The sequence below is a fragment of the Carlito syrichta genome, unplaced genomic scaffold (assembly GCF_000164805.1).
Source record: "Carlito syrichta isolate Samal-C Ts95f unplaced genomic scaffold, Tarsius_syrichta-2.0.1 Scaffold308870, whole genome shotgun sequence".
Lineage (NCBI taxonomy): Eukaryota > Metazoa > Chordata > Mammalia > Primates > Tarsiidae > Carlito > Carlito syrichta.
The window spans coordinates 1,229,886-1,254,521 of NW_007252966.1; the positions used below are offsets into that span (position 1 = coordinate 1,229,886).

The 24,636-nt window shown below is 45.6% G+C and overlaps 1 protein-coding gene across 1 annotated transcript in view; it reads left to right on the forward strand.

Annotated features, from left to right (window-relative positions):
- Window positions 1-23,997, forward strand: part of LOC103268676 (cadherin-1-like) — a gene marked incomplete at its 3' end in the record, with an annotated part of 70,640 nt that extends 46,643 nt beyond the window's left edge. Inside the window, exons 2-8 of the mRNA XM_008066264.1 lie at window positions 11,304-11,524; window positions 17,075-17,218; window positions 17,343-17,498; window positions 18,234-18,378; window positions 22,529-22,704; window positions 22,987-23,115; window positions 23,815-23,997. Of these exons, the coding sequence (XP_008064455.1) occupies window positions 11,304-11,524; window positions 17,075-17,218; window positions 17,343-17,498; window positions 18,234-18,378; window positions 22,529-22,704; window positions 22,987-23,115; window positions 23,815-23,997 (1,154 nt within the window). The remainder of the gene's footprint in view (window positions 1-11,303; window positions 11,525-17,074; window positions 17,219-17,342; window positions 17,499-18,233; window positions 18,379-22,528; window positions 22,705-22,986; window positions 23,116-23,814) is intronic.
- Between the last annotated feature and the right edge of the window lie 639 nt (window positions 23,998-24,636).

A 24,636-nucleotide genomic window follows, 5' to 3' on the forward strand; every position in this document is an offset into this window, starting at 1 on the left:
TCACCAAGTTGCCCAGGCAGGTCTCGAACCCGTGGGCTCAGGCAATTCACTCACCTCGGCCTCCCAAAGCGCGGGATTACAGGCTGAGCCACTTAGCCCGGCAGCTTTTCTATCCTCTTAATAAATCCTGCTTTCTCAAGTAGGTGGAACTACAGGCAAATGGCACTACGCCCAGCAACAAAAAAAAGATATAATGCATATACCATCTATTAACACACATTTAAAGTATAGAGGCCAGGATCACACCTGTAATCCCAGATACTTGGGAGGCTAAGGTGGGAGGATTGCTTGAGACCAGCCCAGGCAACATAGTGAGACCTTGCCTCTAAAAATAAACACATAAAATTAGCTAGGTATAATGGTACATGCCTGTAGTCCCAGCTACTCAGGAGGCTAAGGCAGGAAGATTGCTTGAGGCCAGGAGTTTGAGGTTATAGTGAGGTGTGATTGAGTTGCACTCCAACCTGGGCAATGGAATGAGACCCTGTCAAAAAATAAAATAAAGTATAGAATTTAAAATTTAATGACTTTTAGTTTATTCACAGTGTTGAACACCTATTACCACAATCAATTTTGTAACATGTTCATCACCCTCAAAAGAAATCCCTCACCCTGATACTACCCCGACCCTAGACATCTGGATCCAGTTAGTCTGAGGCAGGGCCAGGATAGTCTATATATAGTTCAAGTCAGACCCTGGATGGAAATGATGTTAGGAGGCATTTTGGTTCATGCTTTGTTTCACCAGTTGGAATTGAAACCTTACCACTGCACTGGAGTCCAGGATCCAGTGGGAATTGAAGCCTTATTGCACTGGGGCCCAGGACCCAGTGGGAATCAAGGTCTTCCCACCACACTAGGGCCTAGGACCCAGTCTTCCATCTCTCCAGACCTGTCTGCTGTCCCTTCCTGCAAGTGGTCAGCAGGGGTTCCAGGACAAGGACTTGCCTGCTTTGGAATTCAGTACACAGGTCCCTCCCTGGCCTCAGGGAACCCAACAGAAAGGAAAAGTGGGCAGAAACTGTGGTGAGCAGGGAGGCTTTTCATTCTAATCAATGAGCAAACAGTTCCTGGGTTGCCCAACCTCACCACAGGAATGTTTCCTGGGTTGCAGCCCATGGGAATGATCAGTTATGGCCTCTGTGTTTAGGCAAGTAGAGTAGGGTATCTATACTTGTATGCAGGGACAATAAGGCTGCTGCAATTTGGTGTGGAAGCCAGAGGGCCTCCCCGCTCCTCTTGTTCTTTTGTTTTTATTGTTGTTTTTGAGTCAGTCTCACCCTGTTGCCCAGGCTGGAGACAGTGGTCACCATAGCCTCAACCTGCTGGGTTCAGGTGATCCTTCCACTTCAACTTTCCAAGTAGCTGGAACTATAGGCACATGGCACTACGCCCAGCTAATTTTTTGATTTATTGTAGAGACCAGGTCTCACCATGTTGCCCAGGCTGGTCTGAACACACAGGCTCAGGCAATCCTCTCACCTCTTCCCCGCAAAGTAATGGGATTATAGGTATGAGCCACTGGGCCTCTTGTTCTTTTGGAAGGAACCAAACAAGTTTCCCTCCCTGTGACAGGTGGGAAAGAAGTCCCTCTCACCTCCACCTCTGCAGGAGGCCCAGACGCTGGCCAGCTCCTTGCCAGAGTGGAGTTTAATTGCCTCTCTCTCCTCCGTTAAAATGAGTCAAGGTAGCTGGATGCAGTGACCATGAGTATACCACTGTACTCCAGCATGAGCGACAGACTGAGACTCCCAACTCCAAAAAAAAAAGTCAAGGTGAGATTCCTTGCCAGTTAGTGTCTACTCTAGAAAATTGAGACCAAGCACTCGGTCTTGAATGGAGAAGTAGCTCCAGCTTCTCCAACTGAGACACTGGAGTCCCACCCAGGCAGGAATATTGAGATTAAACTGGGTGACGCTTTTTTTTTTTTGAGCTGGGCTCCTGCGATCTTTCCGCCTCAGCCTCCCAAGTAGCCAGAACTACAGGGGTGTACTACCACACCCGGCTGGTCTCGAACCCGTGGGCTCAGGCAATCCTTTCACCTTGGCCTCCCAAAGTGCTGAGATTACAGGCTTGAGCCACCATGCCTGGCCCATTTTGTTTTTTTTTTAAATCAGTGGGCACTGGCTGTTTCTGTGCTAACCTGGTGGTGCCTGGAAAGAAAAGCAATTTAACATTCAGTTCTTTTCTGGCCTTGTCAAGAAGGATGTGGCATGTGGGGAGACCTCTGGCCCTCCAGACTGAAGGAACAGGAGCTAACCCTACCCATAGATAGGCCTGTGCTACAATTACTTTAACTCCTCTAGAATGTTGGCCTCAAGTGGGCAGGGCCATGTTCATAGCAGGATCTAAGTACTAGAACAAGGCCTAGCATTCAGTATGCATGCAGTAAGTACATAGTTCTTGAGTAAACCTTGGGACTGTTTCCCCAACACTTTTACCTGGCTCTTTCCCTCCCTTTAGCATGCAGCCAAAGCTGGGGCATTCTCTTCCATGCCCTTTCTTGGGGCCTTCCCTAAATGCCTCTTATTAAGTTGTCCTGTCTCTTGTATAAAGCCCTTGGAATCTCCTTACCTGCTTCTATTTCCTTATTACACTTTTCGTTTCTGGTACTCACTGATTCACTTGTTAATGATCTCTTTGCTGCTGGAATATAAGCCCCCCGCCCCATGAGAGCAGGGACTCTCTTTTGTTCATTGCTGTATTTCTCAGGCCTTAGAATGATACCTGGCAAAGAGTGAGGACTTAATAAAGGTTCATTGAAGAAAGAATCCTTGAAGCAATCCCTTGAAGGAGGTGGGAATGTCCCCTTTTTATAGAATGGGGAAACTGATACAGGGAGTAAACATAATTTACCCACGGTGGTAGCCTAAGAAGCACAGCTGAGCCCACCTCAGTTTGACCCCATTCCCTCGAATGTACAACTATGGACATATTTGCACGGGCTTTAAACCAACTCCAAAAGTGCTGTTTATGACCTTCCCCCTGGGCTGGTTCGGATCCACGTCCATGGTGTTTGCTGTCAGAGAAGGAAATAGCATCAGCCTAGCAGAACCAGCATCAGGAAAGCAAGATACACAGTGCCAGAACGACACAGCTCACAGGAGTAGGCTTAAAACAAAGGGGGGAAAAGACAGGGGTGATGGAACCTTTTAGCCTCGCTTACTCCCCTTCGGGAAGCAAAGGGTTAATGGACCTGGGCTAATTGTACCTTAATCTTGGCCTCACTGTTTGCTCTCTGCATTGCTCTCCACCCTGGTCTGCTCTGATGGAAGCGGAAGCCAAGGAGACTTTGCTCCCATCTTCTTATCCAGGCAGCGTTCATCGTTGACATCTGTTTTCAGGATGTAAGTTCAGTTAGTGAAGACAGAGACCATATGTAATTTGTTCTGGGCAAGGTCGTTTTGGGGAGGTTGGGAGAAAGAACTTGATGGGCTTTGTACAAATAAACTTCCCGTCCTTGGATTCTATGGGAGCCGCCTGTCAACAAGGGGTGCAGGTGCCTCAGCCGCCACCCTGGGAGCACATCGCATGGACGTCATGGGCGCACACCAGGAGTCATGCTTGTGCAACGTGATATTCCAAGCTGCTTATCTTCCCTGGAAAAATGTTCAGGGTTGAAGCTGGCTGATTAGAGGAACTCTGACTTGTTTCAGTTTATGCACAATGGTGACATAAATTGGAACATTCTTGAATCTGAAGTTAAAAAAAAAAGACCTCCTTTTCATGGCTGTTGAAATATCCTTATGTTTTTCTAAGACTTGGAACTGAGTTTCCAAAGGTCAATGTTCATCTGAGGAGAGAGGAGTAATTGTAAATAATGTTTTTGTTTACAGGCCAGGCACCCTGGCCCAGCAATTTGGGAGACCAGTGCAGGAGGATCACTTTAGGCCAGGAGTTCAAGATCAGCCTGGGCAACATAGTGAGACCTCACCTATACAAAAACTTTAAAAATTAGCTAGGAGTGGTGGCATGAGCCTATAGTCCTATGTACCAGGAGGCTGAGGCAGGGAGATCCTTTGAGTCCAGGAATTTAGAGGTTGTAATGAGCTATGATTATATTACTGTACTCCAACCAGGGCAACAGAGTGAGACCACAGCAATCATAATACTTTTGCTATTATTCTTATTCTAATTAATCTCCAACTGTCCCATTCTTTTGTGTGAACTAACTTCCCGGTATCCATTCAGTTAGCATTCTCACAAGTGACCCATCAGTACTAAGAGACAGGCTGCATGGTTAGTTTTGGTGGTTAATCCCTGATAAGTCAAGTGGTATCAGACCACAGGCTCTGTCACTTATGTGGCTTGGCTAAGAGTTCCATCAGTGTCCTCATTTATAAACAAACAATGCTAAATCCCTACCTTACAGGGCTGCTGTATCTACTAGCAACGATTTTAGGTTGCTGTTATTATCCGTAGTTCTCAGTAGCAAGTGGACACTTACAGGTAGAGACTTACTGGGTCAGTGTAATAACTTATGGTCAGTCTTCCTGGTAGAACTTGAATCTTCTCTTCAACATGCCCCAAATATGGACAAACCGGAGGCCTGATTGTTCTCTCCTTTGAATTTTTTGAAAGTGAAATCACATTTTCTGTTGAGCATGAATGTTCAATAAACCTGTAATGTTTACTGATTTCATGATCACTCATCAAAAGAATACATGCGAGAATTACCAGTGTCATTAAGAAAATGGACAACCTAGAAAGAAATTATATAGGCAATGGTATCTGTGGAGCCTTAACAAAACCAGGGTTAGAAACACTGCTCCTAACCGGCAAAAAGAAAAACTCCTGAGTGAAAGTACCTGTATTCCCAGGATTCCCTCCATCCATCAGGTTAAGCTTCTTGTCTTCTTTTTTTTGTTTTTTTGAGTTGGAGTCTCACTCTGTCGCCCAGGCTAGAGTACAAGGGCAACTCACAGCCGCCGCATCCTGGACCTGCTGGGCTCAGGCAATTCTTCTGCCTTAGCCTTTCTTTTCTTTCTTTCTTTTTTTTTTTTTGAGTTGGAGTCTCGCTCTGTCGCCCAGACTGGAGTGCAGTGGCCGCTCCCAGCCACTGTAGCCTCTACCTGCTGGGGCTCCGGCGATCCCTCCGCCTCAGACTTCCAAGTAGCTGAAACTACAGGAGCACGCTACCACACCTGGCTAATTTTTTGATTTATTGTAGAGATGAGGTCTCACCAAGTTGCCCGGGTGGGTCTCAAATCCGCGGGCTTAGGCAATCCACTCACCTCAGCCTCCCAAAGTTCTGGAATTACTGAGCCACCAAGCCCGTCTCTGCCTTAGCCTTTCAAGTAGCTGGAACTATAGGCATGTGCCACCACACCTGGTTAATTTTTTATTGCCCAGGCTGGTCTCGAACCCCTGAGCTTAGGCAATCCTCTTGCCTCTGCCTCCCAAAGTGCTGGGATTACAGGCTTGAGCCACCATGCCCAGCAAGCTTCTTGTCTTCTATCTTCAGTGTTTACATTAGAAACTGAAACCTTTGGTTTGGGGATACACAATGGCGGCATGGCCCCCAAGAGCCTCAGAAGGGTCTCTGATCTTGTCCTCTAGTTTGTGCATGTAATTTTCTCTTCTGAGTCTGAGCTCTCAAGTTCAAGTGGTCCTTGAAATAAAGCTAAATTCAGTGTTCTTTAGCTGTGGGAAAAGTATTCTGATGAGAGGGAGATAATCTATAATGTGCCCCTTTGTATGTGTGTGGCCAAAACACTACTTTCAAGCGGTTGCTTTTAAGAGACTGGATTTTCCTTCTGGTTACCAAATAACTCAAGGATGGTTAGGTTAGCTGCCTTTGATAGCAGAATCCCCGTCCTTAAATTCCAACTGCTTCTGGGAATATATAGAGGCCTTTGAGCCTGTCTTGTTTCTACCCACTCACATTCCATTTATGGAGCTGGGCGGGGGTGGGAGAAGAAACGGGATCCTGAAAGTGGGACTGTCCCTTGGCATGATGGCAATTCCAAACAAGGAATGTTGCTGAGCACTCAAAGCCCGCCCGAGACCAAAAGTTTTTCATGTACTTGGGTTTAGTTTGTTTTTGAACTTCAGTCATCTTTTCTAGGGGCCTGTGGTTAAGGTTCCTACTTCTAGGCTAGAAAATGGGGTGCTGTAGGATAAATAACAACACCAAGAAACACAATGTGCTAAAGACATCTTTAAAAAGTCATTCTTACTAGTTTTTGCCATTAAAAAAAAGTAACAGACAACATAATACAAAGATCTACAAGGAAAAATTTTATTTTTAACTGTCTCCCATCCCCACCCCAACCCCTATCCCTACCCCTACCCCAGTTATTATTAATATTTTTTGAATCAGAGCCTCACTCTATTGCCCAGGCTGGAATGCAGTGGCATACTCACAGCCACTGCAGCCTCGACCTGCTGGGCTCGGGTGATCCTTCTGCCTCAGCCTTCCAAGTAGCTGGAACTACAGCAGTGCTAATTTCCTACCCCAGTTATTATTACTCTCCTGGTGTGTTGAATTCTGTACTGTTCTGGAATGCCTTTCTGTTGTTGGAGCTGGCTTTGTTTTTTCTTAATAAGTGTCCCTTTTTCTTATTGCTGGAAAGCATATCCCTACTTTGCATATGAGAAACAGTGGTGAAAATCTCTCACTTTGGAGTGAGACAGCCCAGCCCCACCACTCAACGGTGTATAATTTAGGGAGAAGAAAACAGGAATACTGATGCCTACCCCATAGGGCGGGGTGGGAATTAAATCCGAAAATTAGACACAAAGAGCAGAGAGCAAGAACCTAGCTTGTAGAGAGAGGCACAAAGCCTGGTTAGGAGCATAACTCTCAGACTGCCTGGGTTTGACTCACAGTTCTGCCACATGCTTACTAGCTGCTTCAGTTTCTCCTTCTGTAAAGAGGGAACAATGAGAGTACCAACCTTTTAGAATCTGGGAATTAAATGAGTTAATATTTGTAAGCTGTTTAAAATAGAACTTGACACATTAATCAGCATTCTACACATGTTTAAAATACGCCTGTAATCCCAGCACTTTGGGAGGCTGAGGCTGGGGGATTGCTTGAGTTCAAGACCACCCTGGGCAACATAGCAAGACCTTGTCTCTTCAAAAACAAAAAAAAATTAGCCGGGCATATTGGTGCATGCCTATAGTCCCAGCTACTTGGGAGACTGAGGCAGAAGGATTGCCTGAGCCCAGGAGGTTGAAGCTGCAGCAAGCTGTGATCGTGCCACTCCAGCTTAGGTGACAGAGTGAGATCCCAACTCAAAAAAAAAAAAAAAAAAAAGTTGATAAAGGGTAGTTGAAGCTATTAGTTGAGGCTGTAGTTTTTGATGATGGTGATGATATAATTTGTGGTGAAAAGATTTTCCATTTAGAGATGATCAGTGAAGTCTTGGCTCTTGTTATTGGAATTTGGTTTTTAGACCAAGTGACTAACAAGTTTGCGAGAGGTAGGCATGCTGACTTAAAGGATACTTAGACCCTTTGCTGGCCTTATTTCTGTTAACTGTTTAAGATGGAAATGTTCACATGTACCCAATTCTTTTGTCCCGATCCTCCTGTTTCAACACTTTGCCATTCTTCTTTCCTCTTGCTTGCCAGTGTCAGAGATCAGAGGTCGCTGTGACCCAGAGACAGGCCAGCTCTTGCCAGGGCTGAAGTGAGCTTCCCAGAGCCTTCCTGGAGCCGGAGCCCCTCAGTCTTCCTGTAATTTCCAATTTATCAGCCCAGAGGATCAGGTTGCACGGAAGGGTAATGAGTCTTAATGAGCACCTGGAAATTCAGGTTGAGGCTCCCTGTCATACTTACCCTGTCACTTCTCAAAGGGCTAGGCTTAACCACCGTTAAGGAGAGATGCCCCAAAGCAGGTTAAGTGCCTTGCGTGCAGTTATTTGCAAACCATTTTCATTTTCTAGGGCCACCACCCTTGGCAAGTCCAATCATGTTTGTCTCAACTTTCACTGCCCAGATTTGGGATGGCTAGAGAAAAGAATTCAGGGCAGCTCTTGTTCCTTACTTACATGACAAGCCCACCAGGACGGCCAGTTGCCCCATTGCTTCTGCTGGAGGCAGGAAAGGGTTCTTTGAGAAGCATCTTATTTTACTAGTTTGAAAAAAAAATCTTCTTTTAGACTTAAAAGGATGGTTTCTGCCTAGCCTTTAAGGACCTGGTGTTTCTTGCTTCTTGCGTTGGTAGCTCATCTGTTCATTCAGCAAATACTTCCAGCTCGTCTGCCCAAATGCACAGAAAGAATGGTCATCTCTTCTACTTGCCTTGCTCTGTAGCTTAGAAAATGTGATCACATTCACTGTCTTGGCTAATCTTCACCCTGAAGAGACAGCCTCAACCAGTGGTGGTATCCTTTATGTCATGGTAGAGAAACTCGAGATCCACAGAGATTCAGCAATTTGCTAAGGCCACCCAGCAAGAACATGGCAGAATCTGGGTTTATAATCCAGTCACAGACCCTGAGACCAACCTTTTTTCCTTGTCTCTGTCTTCCTATCACTTAGTACAGCTACTCCCTACTCACCCCACCCCATCCCTCCAAGATTGGAAAATGAGTGGTAGGTCCAGCCTAGGGGGTGAGAGGGGGTGAGAGGATGAGGAGAGTGATTATTTGAAGGACCCAGTTCCCTTCCTGTGAACCAACTCTTCTAGGTTTTGTTGCTTTGCTTATTTGCCAGGTAGCAGACTCCCAGGTATGGGATGGCCTCAAATCTAACATCCTTGGAATCCTAACTTGGAGGCAGAATCCTTTAAAAATAGCCCAGGTTGCCTGGTGCAGTGTGGTGGCTCATCCCTGCAATCCCAGCACATAGGGAGGCCAAGCCGAGGGGATTACTTGAGCCCAGGAATTTGAGACCAGCCTGGGCAGCATAGCAAAACCTCCTCTCTACAAAAAGTCAAAAAATCAGCCAGGTATGGTTGTACCTGTAGTCCCAGCTACTCTGGAGGCTGAGGTGGAAGGATTTCCTGAGCTGCAGTCAGCCATGAATTTACCACTGCAAAACCAAAGGTTAATAGGGTCTTTCCAGATAAAGAGCAAGCCAACCTAGAGACTAAGTAACCCGTGTTAAGGACCTGTCCAAGCTCTGCTGTTTACTAGTTAGGGGATATCTGATAAATTTCTAAACTTCTCTGGGCCTCAGTTTCCATCTTCTAAATGGAGATAATCGGTAGCACCTACCCTATAGTCCCCCAAATATGATTTTGTTTATTTATTTATTTATTTATTTATTATTTTTATTTTATTTTATTTTATTTTTTGAGTTAGAGTCTGACTCTGTCGCCCAGACTTGAGTGTAGTGGCTGCTCCCGGTCACTGCAGCCTCGACCTGCTGGGCTCCAGCGATCCTTCCGCCTCAGCCTTCCGAGTAGTCGGAATTACAGGCATGCGCGACCATGCCCGGCTGTTTTTTTAATTTATTGTAGAGATGAGGTCTCGCTACCCAGGCGGGTCTTGAACCCGTGGGCTCAGGCAATCCATTCACCTCAGCCTCCCAAAGGCGAGGGATTACAGGCTGAGCCACCGAGCCCGGCTTTTATTTATTATTGTATTTTATTTTTTTGAGTTGGAATCTCTCACTCTGTCGCCCAGGCTGGAGTGCAGTGGCATGCCCCCAACCACCGCAGTCTCGGCCTGCTGGGCTCAGGCGATCCTTCCGCCTCAGCCGATCCTTCCGCCTCAGCCTTCCAAGTAGGAGGAGCTACAGGTGAGTGCTACCACGCCCAGCTAATTTTTGATTTACTGTAGAGACAAGGTCTCACCATGTTGCCCGGGCTGGTCTTGAACCTGCGGGCTCAGGCAATCCTCTCACTTTGGCCTCCCAAAGTGCTGGGATTACAGGCTTGAACCACCAAACACCATTTCATATTCTCAGGCAAGAATAGGGCTGATGACACCAGAAATGTTTGCAAGGGAGGCCCCTGGTGGAAGAAATGAAAACTGCTGCTCAGGCTTCACAGATGCCTCCAGGGTTTTCTGGCAGAAACCTGATCTTTATGAATGTTGAGATGTCTAGCCTTGTAAAATAGGCATAACAGCAGGAATTTTTTATAAAAGAGCACTTGGATGAAGTAGAAATTCCATTGGACAATTATTTGAAAGGGAGAAAAACAGGCCAAGTGGAGAGTTTCCTAGAATGAATTATCTCATTAACTGTTCCCTCTGCCTAGAGGGCTCTGGAAGTCAGAGTTCTGCAAGACAGGCTCCCTCAGGTCCCAACTTAGATGCCTCTACCTCAGAAAGACCTGCCTGCACCATCCAGTATGAGTTATACCTTCACTGGGTACAGTGGCTCACAACTGTAATCCCAGCACTTTGGGAGGCAGAGGTGAGAGGATTATCTGAGCCCCAGGGGTCTGAGACCAGCCTGGGTAACATGGTGAGACCTCATCTTTACAATAATCCAGAATTAGCAGGGCATGGTGGCATGTGCCTGTGGTTCCAGCTACTTGGAAGACTGAGGCAGAAGGATTGCCTGAGCCCAGCAGGTCGAGGTTGTGATGCCTGTGATCGTGCCACTGCACTCCAGTCTGGGCAACAGAGACTCCAACTCAAAAAAAGTTACACTTTCAACAAACATCCCCCCTGTTTGTCTTCTATCACCCTCTTTTTTTTTTTTGAATTGGAGTCTCTGTCACCCAGACTAGCGTGCAGTGGCTGCTCCTGGCTACCACCACAGCCTCGACCTGCTGGGCCCCGGCAATCCTTCCGCCTCAGCCTTCCAAGTAGCTGGAACTACAGGTGTGCGCTACCATGCCCGGCTAATTTTTTGATTTATTGTAGAGTTGAGGTCTCACCAAGTTGCCCAGGTGGGTCTCGAACCCGCGGGCTCAGGCAATCCACTCACCTCGGCCTCCCAAAGCGCGGGATTACAGGCTGAGCCACCGACACCAGCTAAAAAAATTGTTTTAAATGTAGACTATCCTTGGCCTCTATCTTTTGGACCCAATGCATATCCTGTCAGTTAATTTACCGGTCTGTGTCATACTGGCACGAGTCATCTGAAGGAGATGCCCCTTTTCTTGTTATTATTAGGAAAGAGAAGTTATTTTCTAGACAAGATGCTGCTTTCAGTTGACAAGCGAATGGGGAAAAAAGTCACCGCAATGCACAGTCATCCTGTAATTGTGTAGAATACAGTGGTGATAACAACGTCTTGGGAAGTTTCTGTTGTTTTGCTACCAGGTAATGGCTTGTTCTGCTTGTGCTTGGTTTTGTGTGAGGCTTTTGAGGGGCGAATCCAGTTCACTCTATGGAGAAGGAGTTGTTGTTCATCTGCCCAATTTCCTAATCACTGTGATTTCTGCCCTGCAGTGACTTTTGAAGGATGCACTGGTCGACCCAGGACGGCCTATTATTCTGCTGACTCTCGATTCAAAGTGGGCACAGACGGTGCGATTACAGTCAAACGGCCTCTACAGCTTCACAATTCAGAGACCAGTTTTCTTATCCATGCCTGGGATTCCACCCGCAGAAAATTTTCCACCAAAGTCACGCTTAAGGCTGTGGGACACCACCCCCACCACCACCATCAGGTACATAGGCATGTTTCTTAGAAGTTCACTATTACTTTAGTCTCCTGACTAATATTCAGCCTTGACACCATTGACGTTTGGGGCTGGATACTTTTTTTGTTGTGGGGTTTGTCAGATGGTCAGCAGCATTCCTGGCCTTAACTCACAAGACGCCAGTAGCACCTCCACTTCCAGTTGTGACAACCAAAAATATCTCTACATAGTCTGGATGCAGTGGCTCACTCCTATAATCCCAGTACTTTGGGAGACCAAGGCAGGAGGAGGATCACTTGAGACCAGGAGTTTAAGACTAACATGGGCAATATACAAGACTCCATCTCTACATATACACACAAGCTGGACATGCCTATAGTCCTAGCTTCTTGGGAAACTGAGGCAGGAGGATTGCTTGAGCCCAGGAGTCTGAAGCTGCAGTGACCTATGATTACGCCACTGTACTCCAATCTGAGTGACAGAACAAAACCCTGTCTCTAAAAATAAAATGATAAAATAAATAAAAAGAACGTTTCCACATACTGCCAGTGGCTGCCAGTTGAGAACTATTGATCTGACTAACTAATTCTTTAAGGGTTTGGGGTCCTTGTTGTGCTCTGGGGAACAGGCATGTGGAAGACTGGGTTAAGGCCTGAGATCTGTCCAACATTAGACCCCAGCCCTGCCATTTGCCAACTGAATAGCCTTTGGAGGTGTTGCTTGACCTGTCTATGCCCAAACTTCCTTACCTGTGAAATGGGGATAATAGCGAGGACTGAGTGAATTAATACATGTGAAACGGGGTCAGGTATGGAAGCCTATGCCTATCATCCTCGCACTTTGGAAGATCAAGGTCAAAGGATTGCTTGAGGCCAGGAGTTCAAGACCAGCCTGGCCAGCGTAGTGAGACCTTTCTTCCACACACACAAAAAATCAATAAAATTAGCCAGGCATGGTGGCACTCACCTGTAGTCCCACCTGTATTCAGGAGGCTGAGGCAGAAGGATCACCTGAGCCCAGGAGGTGGAAACTTTGCCCTGATTGTGCCACCGCACTCCAGCCTGAGTGACAGAGTGAGATCCCCACTCAGAACAAAAACAAAAGCATATGAAATGCTAGAAATAGATAAGGCCTATGTTTAGTACTCAGGAATTGTCAGTTGTGCTCACTCTCCTCCTAGAGGAAGATTAAGCAATAGGTCAATTTTCTAGTCGTCGTGTTCTTTGTGCATCCAGTGGGAAGGGTCTTGGCAAAAAAGTCGAAGTACCAGTGGGACACTTTTGCCCGCTGGACGGGAACCTCTGTCAGATCTTTCCCCACTGTATTTGCTGAGCCTGGCTTTAGGTCTGGCTCATACTGACCCCAGTAAAGATTGAATGGACAAATGGATCGGCCATGAACGGAAGGACGCATGCCTGCCTAGGTTTTTGAAAAGAATGTTTCTGTGAATTGTTACCCAAAGCCAAACACCGTTGCCAATTTCTAAACTGCTGCCACGGTGCCCTACCAGAATGTCTCTCTAGGGAGACCTTCTGGTTGTGTCCTGCTTAGTGCCTTGGAAACGTGGAATGTGTTAAAGTGCCAAGGCCTTTAATGTTGGCTCCTGGTTTTCTCCCCAAAAGCTCTTGAGATTCTTGGAACTTGTAATTTACAAGTTATCACAAGCCTACATAATCTATCTGCCCTTTTTTTTTTTTTTTTTTTGGTCAGAGTCTCACTGTGTTGCCCAGGCTGGAGTGCAGTGGCATGCTTACAGCTACTGCAGCCTCAACCTGCTGGACTCAGGCAGTCCTTCTGCCTCAACCTTCCAAGTAGCTGGACCACCATGGCAGGTGTGCACCACTATGCCAGGCTAATTTTTGGAGATTGTAGAGACAAAGTCTTGCCAAGTTACCTGGGCTGGTCTCAAACCCGTGGACTCCGGCATTCCTCTCACCTCAGTCTCCCAAAGTGCTAGGATTGCAAATATGAGCCACTGTGCCCAGCTGTCATTTTATCTTATCTTATTTTATTTTATTTATTTTTATTGTAGAGATGAGATTTCGCCAAGTTGCCCAGGCTGGTCTCGAACCCATAGGCTCAGGCAGTCTACTCACCTTGGCCTCCCAAAGTACTGGGATTACAGGCTGAGCCACTGAGCCCGGCCTGGCTGTCATTTTAAAAAGCAACTCTACACTCTTTTGATTAGAACTTACAGGTCTAGTCCTCCTGAGAGACCTGATTTTTCTCCCTGGTGTAATTAGACCAACCAGGAAAATGTGGAACTTAGTACTGTAGACTCAAGTCTCCAGTGGACCCCGTCATTCACTCACATAAGTTCAGCTCACACTGGGCAACTGTGTGTGAGAAGCCTCTTATGACCAAGAGAAAGTTTTGAGCTTGTTTTTCAACTTTTCTTCCCCGGTACTCTATCTTCATGTCTGCTGTATCAGGATTGGGTTTAAGTACATCTTTTCTAAAACCCAAAATTAAAGTGGTTTTTGCAAAATATTATTTCAAGCTAAGGAAATGTAAGGGTAAGCCAGGTTTCCTCCTTCCCTTCTGCTCTGCCAACTTCAGCACATGGCTTCCATCCTCAAGGATACCTCATGATCCAAGATGGCTACTAGAGCTCCAGTCATCACTTCTTTATTCTAAGTGATAGAAGAACGGAAAAAACACACAAAAATGTATTGCTTAGTTACCTGTCTGCCTTTTAGAAACCTTTGTGGAATTTTCAAGCAACACTTCTGCTTACATCCTATTGGCCAGAACTAAGCCTCATGGCCATATCTTAGCTGCAAGTATAGTAGAGGAAACAGTCTTTTATGTGGGTACATTGCTAAGTACAAAATTGAAATATATATTAGAGAGGGAGAGAGTTTTTTGTTTTGCTTTGTTTTAAATCAGAAAGGAAGAACAGATATTGAGTGTTAGGTGTCAGACCTTTTCCACTGGCTTGAGATTCATCTTGGTTTGTTTCTAGTTCAAAGGACCCTGATGGGACCAGGTACTACTGTATTCAGAGGGGGTGGCAATCTTACCTCTCTTAATTTGTATAAGAAAAAGTCTGACTGGGCTCGGTGGCTCAGCCCATAATTCCAGCACTTTGGGAGGCCAAAGCGAGTGGATTGCCTGAGTCTGTGGGTTCAAGACCCACCTGGGCAACTTGGTAAGACCTTGTCTCTATGATAAATCAAAAATTAGCCGGCTGTGTACACCTGTAGTTCAAGCTACTTGGAAGATTGAGGTGGAAGGATGGCCGGAGCCCATCAGGTCAATGCTGCGATGGCTGGGAGCATGCCACTGCATGCCAGCCTGGGTGACAGAGTGAGACTCCAACTCAAAAAAAAAAAAAAAAAAAAGACTAAGTCCAAGCTTCTAGTTCTTTCTTTCACTTTGGGTGAGTTTTCTCAGTCTGATATCCTATCTTTTTTTAGAATGAATCCCATGTTCAGTATGTTGAGGCATGATTCCACCTTAATTTTACACATGAAAGATGTTAGTGTTATGTTTTGCCAACACAGTGTCATCATTACTTAGTATCATTCTCTAAAAATATCCTGCAGTCCTAATGTCAGCAAGACATGCTCTTTGTCATCCTTCTCATTGTGACAAATGGATTTGTGTTTATTCCTCAATGCTCATTCATTTACCATGGCTGTGCACGATGACCCTTTTAAGGCTCACAGTGCCGTGTTGATGATCAGTTTCGTACTTTGTTCCTGTACTGGGGTCAAATCTCAATAAAACCATAACTTGGGTGTTTTTTAACCAGTCCAACCATCATTTTCATCATTATCATTTATTGAGCACTTCCTATGTTTCAGGCACTATTCTCAGTGCTTTGCATGCAATGCCAGCATCTCATTTAATCCTCTTGAGAATTCTGTGAGGTACATACTAATGTTATCCCTATTTTAGACTTAGGAAACTGGTACAGAGAAGCTAAGTATCTGCCCTGGACAAAGAGGTGCCGTGGTGAGGATTCATACTGAGGCAGCCTGACTCCAGAGCCTGCCCTTGGTCCAGGCCGGGCTGCCTCTCTAGGAGACAAAGGCAAGATTGTAGAGGACAGATTGTGTGTGGGTATGTTTGCACATGTGTGCACATGTGATCAGCTTGCAAGATTGGTTCTGTGATAATCCCTGTTAGCATCTCATATAGTATTTCATGCATCTTGAATCTAAAAAAAAACCAGCTAGTAGGGCTTAAGTCAAATTTGGCAAGTGGCATTTAATGACTGTGAGTATTTTATTTTATTTTATTTTTTGAGATGGAGTCTCACTCTGTCGCCCAGACTGGAGTGCAGTGGCACATTCCCAGCCACCGCAGCCTCGACATGCTGGGCTCCAGTGATCCTTCCGTCTCAGTCTTCCAAGTAACTGGAACTACAGGCGTGCGCTACCACACCCGGATAGTTTTTGATTTATTGTAGAGACGAGGTCTCGCCAAGTTGCCCTGGCGGGTCTCGAACCCGTGGGCTCAGGCAATCCACTCGCCTAGGCCTCCCAAAGTACTGGGATTACAGGCTGAGCCACCGAGCCTGGCCTTAGTATTTTATTTTATTTTATTTTATTTTTTGAGTCAGAGTCTCACTCTGTCACCCAGGCTGGAGTGCAGTGGCATGCTCACGATCACAGCACCTCCGCCTTCTAAGTGACTGGAATAACAGGCATGTGCCACCATGCTTGGCTATTTATTATAAAAACAAGGTCTCATCGTGTTGCTCAGGCTGGTCCTGAACCCCTGAACCTCAGGCAATCTCTCCCCTCTGCCTTCCAGAGTGCTAGGATTAAAGTTGTGTGCCACTGTGCCTGGCTGAGTACTAACCTAGTATTCTTATGTGGTGAGTAGGAGATGAAATTTTCCTCTGGAAACTTTGCCATATTACCAGCAATCACTTTAAAACACTTAAACAATTTGGCAGACTTTTTTCCTTCCATCTTCAACTCTCTTATTTCCCTGCATATGCCTAAAGTTGTCTTTATTGCACATAAATGCTGTTCAATACAAGTCTCAAAGGGTATATTTGGCTCCCATCCCAACAGCTTCTGTTAGGACAAATGGAAACTATATAATGATACAATGATATGAAGCGATTTGTATTGATCACAAAGTAGTTCTTAATACCAGTTTTCAAAACATACTCATTTTGACTGTTAACTCCAATTGAAAGAAATTGAAAACACCTGAATATACAGTTGTTGAATGAGCTCTGATATTAAATTACTGGAGTGTCATGTTATTATTAAAAATGACAGATTATACAGGCTTGAAATTACTTGTAAATTATAATATCAAGTCCTTAAACCTGTAATTGTGTATGTATAATGATTACTAGAACTCTGGACAATAGAAAGGATAAAAAGAGAACATAGTCTTTATTATATGGCAAAAGAGTTTATTGGTTTTTGTTTTGGTCATTCATTCTGGAGGATCGTATATAATTTGTCATTCATAAGATAATGTGTCATTAAGATAAAACCATACACTGCCTCAGAAAGATGGGGATGCAGACTGGGTAGGTCGGACTGTTAGATCTGTAGTATGTCTCCTGAATGATCTCATTTTGTTTCTCATCTCCTTTCCATCTAGGACTCTGCTTCTGGAACCCACTTGGAAGTGCTCACATTTCCTATCTCCCACCATGGTCTCAGAAGACAGAAGAGAGACTGGGTTATTCCTCCCATCAGCTGTCCAGAAAATGAAAAGGGCCCATTTCCCAAAAACCTGGTTCAGGTAGACAAAGAAGTTCTCTATTTCTCTGGGAAGGATTTAGCAGAAAAAGACCAAGGAGAGAAGAGGAAAAGACCCATGTTGGTGTTCTTCCTTGCCAATTCTGTTTCTTTCTTTTTGTCTTCAGATCAAATCCAACAGGGATAAAGAAACCAAAGTTTTCTATAGCATCACTGGCCAAGGAGCAGATACACCTCCTGTTGGTGTGTTTATTATTGAAAGAGAAACAGGATGGCTGAAAGTGACGGAGCCTCTGGATAGAGAACAAATTGCCAAGTACATTGTGAGTATCTCTTAGAAACTTGTTGACAATGGGGCATCCATGCAGAATTTCTAGGTCAGCCCTGTTGGGTCCTCAGATCAGAGGCTCTGGACATGTGCGAAGCTTAACTTGACACCTCTTAACCTGTTGCTAAGGAGAAATGACAGGAGAACCCGGGACAATTTGGGGTTGTTTATTTTTTCCTTGTTAGGAAAAAAAAGGGAAGAAAGTCCTCATGCATCATGTACAAGTTTAGACCTAAGATGCCAACCTGCTCTTGAGAATGGTAGTCCCTGACCCAAAGGAGTGGACATTGATTGTATAGGGGGGCAAAACCCATTTCTGTGAGTTGGTAGTAGCATGAGCTTAAGGAAACCAGGAGGCATGTTTTAACGCCAAATTCAGAAATATCAGGGGGGAAATGTTAGACTCAAGTGGCCACATCAAATTTCACCCTGCTTGGAGTAAGTCGTAGTTTTTAGGCCTCCATCTTTATCTCCAGGCCTGATGCCCCAGTTCTCATGTGGGAAACAGGAGGTCTGACCTGGTAGGCATATCCTCTAGCCTGTAGGACTTCCCTTGTTAGGATGTCATTCAAGTAGCAGCAGCACAAGTGTGAGGAAAGTTCTCCTCTGGGAATCTCAGAGAATGGGAAGGAGAGAAAGTCAGGTAGAGCCCACACTGCTCTGGCCAGGCCTCTTCTCCCGCCCCTACTTTCTCATCAGGGTTCAAGTCACCCTCACTTGGCTCTTTCAGCTCTTCTCTCATGCTGTGTCATCGAACGGAAATGCGATTGAGGATCCAATGGAGATTGTGATCACGGTGACAGATCAGAATGACAACAAGCCTCAGTTCACCCAGGAGATCTTTGAGGGATCTGTCATGGAAGGTGCTCTGCCAGGTATGTCCAGTGACAAGGAACTGAATACTCAGAAAGACTTTTAGATTATTTGAACTCCAAAGTGTCTAACCCCATAGGCTAGAGCTTGGGGTCAGGTCTCTGAAGTTGACCCTTCATATGGTCAGAACTCATTTGGACGGCACTGGGGGGTGTATGTGTGTGTATAAAACATTCTATGTACATAAAGTGTATAAACAGTTTAGGAACAACCTCCCTGATGAAAAAATAGATCCTGGCCAGTACCTTGAGCCCCTGAACAACCCTCCTTGACCGCATTCCTTTCTTTCCTCCATTAAGGAAACTATGCCCTGACTTTCATGGTAATCATTCCCTTTCTTTTCATTATCTATTACAATTTGTGTATTTGCCCTGGATAGCAACTTGTTAGCTTTGCCTTTTTTGTTTGTTTGTTTTTGAGTTGGAGTCTCACTCTGCCACCCAGTCTGGAGTGCAGTGGCATGCTGCCGGCCACCACAGCCTCCACCTGCTGGGCTCAGACGATCCTCCCGCCTCAGCCTTCCAAGTAGCCGGAACTATAGGCGCGTGCTACCATGCCCAGCTAATTTTTTATTTATCGTAGAGACAAGGTCTCGCTAAGTTGCCTGGGTGGGTCTTGAACCTGCAGGGTCAAGAAAGTCCTCATGCATCATCCACTCAGCTCGGCCTCTCAAAGTGCTGGGATTACAGGCTGAGCCACCGAGCCCGGCAATTTTTTATTTTGTAGAGATGAGGTCTTGCCAAGTTGCCCAGGCTGTTCTCAAACCTGTGGGCTCAGGCAATCCTGTCACCTTGGCCTCCCAAAGTGCTGGGATTATAGGCGTGAGCCACCATGCCCATCCTACCTTGCCTATTTTCATACTTTATATACACAGGCTCACACTCTACATACATTTCTGTGTCTGATTTCTTTCACTCAACTTTGCATACTTACGAGTCTTCTGTGTGGTTGTTCATAGGAGTAGGCCATTTGATTTCATTGTTGCATGGTATTCCCTTGTGTGACTATTTTAATATTTATGTAAAACATTTCATCTACACCCTGCTGATGGAAATTGGGATTGTTTTGGTTTCTTGCTATTATGAGCAGTGCTCTCAGCCTTCCAAGTAGCTGGAACTACAGGTGTGCACCACCACGCTAGGCTAATTTTTTGATTTATTGTAGAGACGAGGTCTTACCAAGTTTGCCCAGGCTGGTCTCAGACCCATGGGCTCAGGCAATCCTCTCACCTCCGCCTCCCATAGTGCTGGGATTAAAGGCGTGAGCCACTGTGCCTGGCTCAGAACATTCTTGGGTTCTTTTTTTTGTTTTTTTTTAAATTTTGAAGATGTGGGTATAATTCAGGTAGATATACAAATGTTCATTATGCAGATACTCTTGTTGATGAGGTTGCCCACCCCCCCGCCCACCCCACCCCCGGCAGTTTTCCACTACTGCCAATCCTGCCCCACCCCCTCGCAAAGAACATTCTTAAATATGCCTCTTGGTGCAGATACACAAGAATTTCTCTAAGGTCCATAACAGTGGATTGCTCATTTGTTGGACATGTGTGAATTCAGCTTTGCTAAATGACAACAAACCGTTTTCCAAAGTGGTTGAACCAACTTACACTCCCACCAGTAATATATATCCTGAAATTGTTTGACTTTTGGCTTTTGCCAATCATTTGAGTGTGTAGTTGTATCTCAGTGCGATTTAAAATTGTATTTCTGTGATTACTAGTGGACTAGGCATGTTTGCTGGCCATTTGAGTTTCTTTACGACTTGCCTATTCTAGACTTTGGTTCTTTTTATTTCCTACTGGGTTAGTTGTATTTTTGCTGTTTATCCTTTTGTTTTTATTTTATTTATTTTTATTTTTAATTTTAATTTTTATTTTTTGAGTTGGAGTCTCACTCTGTCGCCCAGACTGGAGTGCAGTGGCCGTTCCCGGCTACCACAGCCTCGACCTGCTGGGCTCCGGCGATCCTTTCACCTCAGCCTTCCAAGTAGCTGGAACTACAGGCGCACGCTACCACACCGGCTAATTTTTGATTTATTGTAGAGATGAGGTCTCGCCAAGTTGCCCAGGCGGGTCTCGAACCTGTGGGCTCAGGCAATCCACTCACCTCAGCCTCCCAAAGGCACGGGATTACAGGTTTATTCTTTTGTTTTTAAAGCTCTTTGTTTCTTAAGCATTATTTAGATATTTTGATGTTCTAGGTACTAGTCCTTTGATAGTCACATATATTATAAATGCTTTCTTTTTTTTTTTTTTGAGTCAGAGTCTCACTGTTTCACCCAGGCTGGAGTGTAGTGGCACACTCACGGCCACTGCAGCCTCAACTTGCTAGAATCAGGTGATCCTTACATCTCAGCCTTAGAACCTCGGGCATGAGCCACCATGCTTGGCTAATTTTTTGATTTATTGTAGAGACGAGGTCTCGCCATGTTGCCCAGACTGATCTCAAACCTGTGGGCTCAGGCTATCCTCTCTTACAGATATGAGTCACCACACTCTACTATAAATGTTTTTTTTTCACCTTGAAGACAGTGATCTCAAATGACCACTCTCTTTAATGAAGCTGTGGCTGCTGGGTACAGTGACTCATGCCTGTAAATCCCAGCACTTTCAGAGGCCAAGGCAGGAGGACTACCTGAACCTAGGGGTTCAAGACCAGCCTGGGCTACTTGGTGAGACCTTCTGTCTACAACAAATCAAAAAATTGCCAAGTGCAGTGGCTCATGCCTATAATCCCAGCACTTTGGGAGGCAGAGCCCAGAGGATTGCCTGACCCCAGGGTTCGAGACCAACCTGGGCAACTTGGCAAGACCTCGTCTCTACAATAAATAAAAAAATTAGCAGGCTATGATGGTATGTGCCTGTAAGTCCAATTTCTTAGAAGGCTGAGGTGAAAGGATCACCTGAGCCCAGCAGGTCAAAGCTATGGTGGCGGTAAGCATGCCACTACACTCCAGCCTAGGCAACAGAGTGAGACGCCAACTCAAAAAAAAAAAATCAATCAATGAATTAGCTGGGCATGGTGGCACGCACCTGTAGTTCCAGCTACTTGGAAGGTTGGGGTAGAAGGATCTCCTGAGCCAAGCAGGCTGAGGCTGTGGTGATTGTAAGTGTGCCACTGCCCCCCAGGGGCCTGGGTGACAGAGTGAGACTCTAACTCAAAAAAAAAAAAAAAAAAAAAATTGCCAGGCACAATGACTCATGCTAATCCAAACACTTTGGGAGGCAGAGGTGAGAGAATTGCCTGAGCCCAGGATTTGAGACCAACCTGGGCAACTTGGTGAGACCTCATCTCTACAGTAATAATAATGTTTAAAAAAAAAATTAGCCTGGCATGGTAGTGTGTGCCTGTAGTTCCAGCTTCTTGGAAGGCTGAGGTGGAAGGATAGCCTGAACCCAGCAAGTTGAGGCTGCAGTGGCCGTGAGCCTGGACGACAGGGTGAGACTCCAACTCAAAAAAAAGAAGCTATGGCTGAGAAACAAATTGCAGAAAATTCTAGAACATAAAAAAATTTTCCGTGCCGTTCACTCAATGTGAAACACAGTAAAATGTTTATTTATTTATTTTTAATTTTTTTTTTTGTTATGATGTTGTGGGGTATAGTTAAGGGTTAGGTATACAATTACGTTTCATTCAGGCACCCTGTTGATATGAGGTGTTTCCCCGTTCCCAGACAGATATTTGCTACTGTTAATCCCATCTCCCTCCCCCCAAAATGTTTTATTTATTTATTTGTTTGAGTAGGAGTCTCACTCTGTCGCCCAGGCTAGAGTGCAGGGGAACGCATGCGGCCACCACAACCTCTACCTACTGGGCTCAGGTGATCTGTCTGAATTCTTCTGAACTACAGGCTCATGCTACAATGCCCAGCCAATTTTTAAAAATTTATTTATTGTATAGACAAGGTCTCACCAAGTTTCCCAGATTGGTCTCAAACCCCTGAACTCAGGCAATCCTCTCGCCTCTGCCTCCCAAAGTGCTGGGATTACAGGCTTCTGCCACCTGTGTTCAGCCTGTAAAATGTTTGTTTAAGGTTATTTATTCCCCATACTTTTCCTCACCCCTAACCCAAAAAATGTTGGGAAAATTGAGTTCCAACAAATCCCAAAATACAGCTTGACTAAATCTTCCTCTCCTCAAATACTTCCAGGAACCTCTGTGATGCAGGTCACAGCCACAGATGCAGACGATGACGTGAACACCTACAATGCCGCCATTGCTTACACCATCATCAGCCAAGAGCCTGAGTTGCCTTACAAGAGCATGTTCACCATCAACCGGAACACAGGAGTCATCAGTGTGGTCACCACCGGGCTGGACCGAGAGGTCAGGGGTCAGAAGGATCCAGAGGGTGTTGAAGGCAAATGAATATTAGCTAAATCCCACCAGCAATGCAAAACTCTGCTGAGGCCTGTTTTCAGTCAGTGTGGTGATGGGCCGAGATTTGCGTCTAAACCTCTGCCCACAGGTTCTGTTCCTAGAAGACAGGCAGGCTGGCATTTAAGCAGACTATAAAATATTTTGGTTCTATGTGGCAGGCTGGGCTGGACTGGGCCTGAGGTGGCTAGTGGTCTTGGCCCTGACTTGGGTGTGCCGGTCTCTCCGCAGAGTATTCCCACGTACACCCTGTTGGTGCAAGCTGCGGACCTCCAAGGTGAGGGCTTAAGCACAACAGCAACAGCTGTGATCACGATCACCGACATCAACGATAACGCTCCTGTCTTCAATCCCACCATGGTAATTTTACAACTCCTTAGACAGTTTCCAAAGAAAGGGAAACCAGGAAATATAGTATTTTAGCTAAGCACATGGCTACCACCAATAATATAGTTAGTGAAAAAGGAGAGAAGACATATTTAGTAGACATTTGCAGAGGCTGCCATCCTGACCTGCTATCCTGCATGTGAGTACAAGAAGGCTTCCCAAAGACAGTGTGTGACGTTTCCAGTAAGAGTTGAAAGAAGGTCAAGCAAAGGTAGGACAGAAGAAGGTAGAAATGTCGCTTCGGCATAGGAATCAGCAGTAGAGGGTCGTAATGAGCAGACTGATTTGATAAGATGACTGGTAAAGAGCAGATGGGATGTGGAGGCAGAGGTGAAGGGTGGCTAACCACAGTGTCTTTCTTGCACTTGAGCAAGATCATAGACAGCGGCTGGCCAGAAGCTGAGGGGTATGGTAGCCAGGACCTTGGAAAGTATTTCAAGTACTCATGGAAAAAGACTCTCAGGAGTACTTTGTGCTGCTCCACCAACACAAAATGAAGGTCTGCTAACAGAATGGGCACTTCCTTCGGGACTTGTGCCCATGGACAGACTCTCCTCATCACATCTTCTCCTTGGACCCTGGCTCAGAATGGATTTCTTTAACCCCCGGCACCCAACTCCACCAGCAGCATCAGCATGCTGTAAATGACCCATCTTTTCCTTTGCTCTGCAGTACGAGGGCCAGGTGCCCGAGAATGAAGCTAATGTCCTAATCACCACACTCAAAGTGACTGACGCCGATGCCCCCAATACCCCAGCATGGGAGGCCGTGTACACCATATTGAATGATAATGAAGGCCAATTTGTTGTCACCACAGACCCAGTGACCAACGATGGCATTTTGAAAACAGCAAAGGTTTGTGTGGTGCTTGGCAAGATGCAGGATGACACCCCAGCAACTATCCACTCCCTGGTCTCCTTTTGTCTTCTCAGAAGTAGATGAACATTGGCAGGGTGGCAGGGGGTGGCTTTCCCAGGGTTTGCAGTGACTCCTCAAACTCATAAGAAACCAGGAGACTCCTACACAACTTCCTAAAATTGCAGAGGAAGTGCTGTCTGCTGTAGTGGGTTCCTTCCTGGAAACATTTGCCTCCCTCTCCCCACTTTCCATTTTGCAAATGAGAGGGAAAATAGTTTACTGATCTCTGCTATTGTGCTGGGTTGTTTTAGAAGCAGGGCAAATCTAACTGTTTGAAAAATGTCTTAGAAACTTGAATACTAGGAAGTTGAGTGAGTTGCTTGTTGGAGTTAGTTAAAGAATTAATAGCTTCCCGGGGAGTTTGAGACCAGCCTAGGCAACATAGTAAGACTCCATCTCTATACAAAATTAGCTGGGCGTGGTAGCATGCACCTATAGCCCCAGCTAAGTTAGGAGGTGGAGGTGGAAGGATTGTCTGAGCCCAGAAGGTCGAGGCTGTAGTGAGCTGTGATTGAGCCACTTCCCTCCAGACTGACAGATAGAGTGAGACCTCAGCTCAAAAAAAAAAAAAAAAAA